This window comes from Mastomys coucha, unplaced genomic scaffold, assembly GCF_008632895.1.
Source record: "Mastomys coucha isolate ucsf_1 unplaced genomic scaffold, UCSF_Mcou_1 pScaffold3, whole genome shotgun sequence".
NCBI classification, from domain to species: domain Eukaryota; kingdom Metazoa; phylum Chordata; class Mammalia; order Rodentia; family Muridae; genus Mastomys; species Mastomys coucha.
The window spans coordinates 51660099-51665658 of NW_022196909.1; the positions used below are offsets into that span (position 1 = coordinate 51660099).

Consider the following 5560-nt stretch of genomic DNA (forward strand, 5'->3'; position numbering starts at 1 on the left):
AGATGCTGGCTCTCACCTGCCTTCAGCCTCTTCCTCCCAGGTCTTCGGTCTGGGATGGTGTCATCCACATCCAAGCAAATTCTCCTTTACTCAGTTAATCTCTGGAGGCGTCATAGACATTTCCAGAATTGCAAGTCCTAGGAGATTCTATGTGGCTGCCTGCAGCCACTCATATACAAATGGGTCACCTGAAATGGGAGTCAAGGGCCTGAAACTTAAGGGTACTGGGAATGTGGGAAGAGCTTGAAAAAAATTAGACCAGCACATGGTGTGCTTTCAGTCTGACATCATTCATTGAAATCTCTTTGTTACAAACAAACAGGTAGATAGGTAAAGCAAAACCCCCTCCCCCAAGTTCATCTGGAACTTGGCCCAATCAGCAGCTTCATCTTCAGTCTTTGGAGGAGAGACTTCCTACATAACTGGAACTTGCAGAGAGGCAGGGCAATTAGCAGGAGGTGGGCAGAGAGGCATGGTTATCTGTGGCAAGGCAGGGTCTGATAGAATCAGCCTTCAGCTGTAGGAGAGTCACAATTCTAGATCCAGTCAAGCTGACGATGAAGATTTGCCATCACAACTACATAGTAAGTTCCAGCCCAGCCTGGGGTGCAGTGTGAGACCCTGCCAAAAAGGAAGGAAAAAGGTAATACATGGCCTCTCTGCTTTACAGTCTAAGACAGCAAGGGTCTCAGAAGAGTTATGAGGATTCTGCAACAAGGTTTGAGGTCACTGATGTCAGTCGTCAGAGCAGTGCCCACAGAAGGAATAGAACCAAGTGGGAATATAGTATTTTTCCCTGAGAATGTAAGGACCTATGGACCTGTCATCAGCCTTGAGTTATTTTCTCTCCCACTGAGTATCGCCTCAGGTAAAAGACCTAGTAAGCAATTTACAGGATAAAAGTCTCTTGCTGGTTGCTATCTGAAAATTCCCTAGACTGATTTCCAACTTTTAGACACAAATAATGAAATCTAAACTCTTATTGTTTAAATACAACAAAATTTTATATGGGACATTAGAGGCTTACAGATTTTTTTTATTTTTAATCTTAGAAAAATCCAAAACCCTAAGCTTGAGTCTTCATATCCAGGGACACAACACAAAAGCCAAACAACGCCAGATCCTAGGCAAGTTGAGGACTGAGGCTGTGCCCAGCTGCTGGGTTGTTTAGCAGAATGATCTGGGCAGTGGGGGTGCGCACCTTTAATCCCAGCACTTGGGAGGTAGAGGCAGGTGGATTTCTGAGTTCGAGGCCAGCCTGGTCTACAGTGTGAGTTCCAGGACAGCCAGGGCTACACAGAGAAACCCTGTCTTGGGGGAAAAAAAATATAGCGTGCCCTCCCAGAGGCCTGTTCCCTCTTCCTGGAGACCCTGCCTCAGATTTGTGTCCACATCAACAGGATCCACATGGTGAAAGCCTGGTCCTCTATTTACAGGTGTTCCTTTCACAGTTAGTTTTAAAAAAGGTCCCGAAGTGGCTAAAACACAGGAATGGCTAAACTTTAAAATAACAAAAGATAGGCACATTTGTATCCAGGACTTGAAATTTCTCAGTAAGACCCAAATCTCAAAGCCCATCCTTACCTGCATGCTTCCTCCTCATCACAAAGGCAGCCAGAGCTCCAATGAGCAAAATTCCAAGGAGAACCAGACCAGCAGTGATCCCCTTGATGGGGGTAGTAGGAGAGAGAGGCAGCTCTGGCAGAGAGAGGGGAGAGGAGGATAGATGTGAGGGACATGCTCAAGGTCTGCAGAGGAGCTCTTGCTTTCCCAAGGACAGACTCTTCTGTGCCCCCACACACCCTCTTTACCCCATTTCAAGATGAGAGGTTCAGGCAGCCCCTCATGTTGGACATGGCATGTGTATCTATGCTCTTCTCCTGAAGGCACCACCACAGCTGCCCACTTCTGGAAGGTTCCATCTCCTGAAGGTCTGGTCTCCACAAGTTCCATGTCCTGGGTCAGGTACTCCTCATCCCTCTTCCAGGTCAAGAAGATGTCAGCAGGGTAGAAATCCAGGGCCCAGCACCTCAGGGTGACATCACCTTCAAGTGTAGGGTGATGGGTCACATTTGCTTTGGGGGGATCTGAGGAGAAGAGTCAGAGGAGAACAACCTTCTTTTCTTTCCTGTGAACTAGATGAGCATTAGTCATGTGATCACCCCCATAGTTGTGTTGAAAATTTAAACAGCAGCTCTTAAATAGCATGGACTTAGAATGAAGAAATATCTATTCCTGACCTATGAACATTGGCAGAAATAGGGGCTGAGATCAAAACAGAACTGACACTCACTCTTTTCAGAGTTGAGTGTCAACTTCATCAATGAAAAGATAGAGTTGCTATTGTGCTTTGAAAGTAAAATGTTCCCCAAGTCTCAAGTGTTTGATGCTTTGTATCTGGTGATCTGATAACTCTAGTGTAACATTTAGGATGTAGTAGCTGAAGTTGGGTATTGGGAGGTGGTGCCTTGTGAGTTATATAGATTGTTTCTAGTTGTCCTCTGCTTCCTGGTCTGCCCAGAGGTAAGCAAGGTTCCAGGATCTGGCCCTGAGCTGCTCCCACCCCTGTGTACTCCCCTCTGAATTATTAGCTAGTGGTTGGAGAACCACACTATGTTCTTCCTCCCTGAAGGTGCTTATTTTCAGATACTTTGTCACAGGGATGAGAGAAGCAAATAATGCAGTCCTTGAAAGGAGGTGGATCCTGTGGGATCTGGAAATCAGGGAGGCTTCCTCTGCTCTAGACCAAGGAGAACAGGGTGACTGGTAACTTTCTGGAGAGGCATGTGCAAGTATCTGTTCATCCCAGATAGGGCACCAACGGCAAATGTTCCAAACTCAGGTTGTTAGTTAGGCTTTATGGCAAGCACATAACATGGAGACCTCTTGCTGGCCCAATGAGTCCTTTGTATTGCCTTTGTTTCATAGAGGAATGAGCAGTGACAGCCCTCAACTTCTCTACTTCTACATCACTCAGACCCCTTCGGCTTCCATGTCCCACAGCCTCAAGAGCCCTGAGAAGATGGCTCAGCACCAGTTGCAAGTCTCAATTGCCCACAGCAAAGGCCACATGATTGCTGTCACTATCTGCTTAGGATCCTGCTCCACAAGTGTTATTTCAGAAGTTGCTGTTGGTGTTTAGATCTCACACCATGTGGAGGTATCCATACACCTTCAGATGGAGCAGTCCCACATTCGGGTCCTATCATCCAAGTCAAGGGCAATGCAACACTCATCTGCCATTCCGTACCACATGAGGAAAGCAGAGACACACCAGTATTTTCCTCCATGGATGGTTCAGCTTCAATTTCATGTCTTATTTCCCAGGAACATGAAACTGATCCTCCCAAGCCCATTTTAGTCCATTTGAGTTCCAGCTCAGGTGTAGAGCATTTTATTACTTTCTCTGGAGAGATATGGTGGATGTCTATTCACCCCAGCTAGGACTCCAACAACAGATCAAAGGAAGGATTCCATCCAAGCCCATCTTTACCATCCAACACTAGTTTGGCAATCCCATAAGTGTATTGAAGGTTACTTATAGACAGGAGCAAGGAGTTACTTAATACTCGAAAAACACCTACAACACTGAAAAGTCCACGTCAGCATGAATGACAACTCACAAAAGCTACCTTACTGGAGTGTGCCACCAGTGAATCCATCAGTTAACACACACACACACACACACACACACACACACACACACACACACACCATCCTGGCTATCCAGAAGTTCTCTATGTAGGCAAAGCTGGCCTCCAATTCACCCATCTGCCTGACTCTGTCTCTTCAAGGATGGTATTAAAGGCATCAGCCACTACACCCATACCATCAATGAACCGTCCTACACACACTAGTATCTCTGTAGACCAGATGTAGCTAGTAAGATTCCTTGTGATTGGAAGACACAGGAGGGTGTGAATGGCTAGAATCCCCAGTGAGTGTAATCACAGCTATTCTGTATTTGAAACAGTAACAGCCCTGTGCTGAGCCTGGGGGACAGTGTTTCACACTAGGAGGCTTAGGAATTGGTCCTGTGTTCTTTCCTTCCCATAAACTCTGTTCAAGGGCCAAAAGAAGCTACCCCTCATACCTGCACGCTGCAGCATCTCCTTCCCTTTATCCAGATATTTGAGAAGCCACTTCACACACCTGCCCTCCAAGAAAGACCTCCATGATGTAGCATAAACAGATGCCTCCAACTTGTGCCTGATGATTTGAGCCTCCTTGGTATCCACAGCAACCCAGGAGTGCAGATCCTCAGTCAGAGAGATGTAATCCTGGCCTTCATCAGCAACGTACAGATATCCACGTTGGAGGCGATGGTCTGACCCTATGTCACAGCCGGATAGGCACTGGACAATGTGAGACCCTGTTGAAGGCAAAGAGGTCAGCGCCGTGGGAACGTTAGCCCCACTCATTGCACACAAGCTGCTCATAATTGGTCAAAGCCTATTTCAAAGTGAAATAAACCACCATAAATTTCTACAGGCTTTTCCAGGATGGCAGGAACTTGCAGATTTCACCAGCCCAAGGTATATATATTCCATAGGAATATGCCGAGACTGTAGACTAGCCTTCCCTACAGGGTCACTCACCATTCTCTCTCTGGCCAAACAGCTTCCACAGTTCGATTCGGCCAAGTATTAAGATCTCCCTGCTGTTGAGAGTCAGCTCCTCCAAATGCTCAGGGTCCTGAGCTATAAAAGGCACCCGCGGCTCCACCCTCTGACTTGCCAAGTCGCTGTCAAAGCTCACAATCTCAGTGTCGTCCACGTAGCACACGATGGTGAACCGAGATTTGCGGTAGCCAGGATCATACAAAACGGTGGTGAAATACTGCAGGGAATGTGAGCCTAGAGGGGATGTGGGGTTAACCCAGGTGGACCCGCTGGAAGGAGAGCTAGGGCACAGGGCTCTGGACAGGGATTGGAGAGCCTGGCAGGGGCCGCCCAACTCTAAGCTGGGGAAGGGGGTGTGATGGAGTGTCTGGTTGGGAGACAGCCTAGACATAGCTTTCCTGGTGCTCTTGCTGCCTGGCACCCTCCCTCCTCCCCTCAAAAGCAGCTTCACTTTCCACCCTGCACTCACCTGCACTGGCCTGAATTGAGGCTGTGGTGGTTGCCAGCAAAGGAAAGAGGATGCACAGCACCACAGACACCATCCTCAGTGTTTGGAGAACTTGAGGAGCAAGTTCCTGTCTATGGAGTTTTATAGCATTGTGTGTGTGTGGGCAGATCACCATGACTCTTAGTGGGTCTACGAAATAGAAGTGGGTTTCCACATACAAGTGGGTGTCCAAACATTACTCAGGGAAAGGAGGTTCCCACTTCTGGGTTCTTAGAGTGTTCTTGATTCAAAAGAAAAGAAAGAAAACCCAATAACAAAGCCAGACTCAGAAGGACACTCCAGCTTCATCTCATTAGTTTGGGGGTGGGGGGGGGCATGGAGCGAACATGGGAGGTGAGTGGAGACAACAGCATTAGTAAACCATAATCTTAGCAGGGGCTGTCTGGAGTGAAATAGAGAGAAGAGTAAGGATCATCAAAGGGGGAATGTA

At 47.4% G+C, this 5560-nt stretch overlaps 1 protein-coding gene across 1 annotated transcript; it reads right to left on the reverse strand.

Moving 5' to 3' along the window:
* Nucleotides 1–310: 310 nt before the first annotated feature.
* On the reverse strand, nucleotides 311–5164 carry LOC116074450 (HLA class I histocompatibility antigen, A-11 alpha chain-like). Its single transcript, XM_031347024.1, has 6 exons — nucleotides 5092–5164; nucleotides 4599–4856; nucleotides 4094–4372; nucleotides 1812–2087; nucleotides 1585–1698; nucleotides 311–621 (listed from the first exon to the last, which is right to left on the reverse strand). Exons 1-6 carry the CDS (start codon nucleotides 5162–5164, stop codon nucleotides 578–580), a joined length of 1044 nt encoding a protein of 347 aa, XP_031202884.1. The 3' UTR covers nucleotides 311–577.
* Nucleotides 5165–5560: the final 396 nt, after the last annotated feature.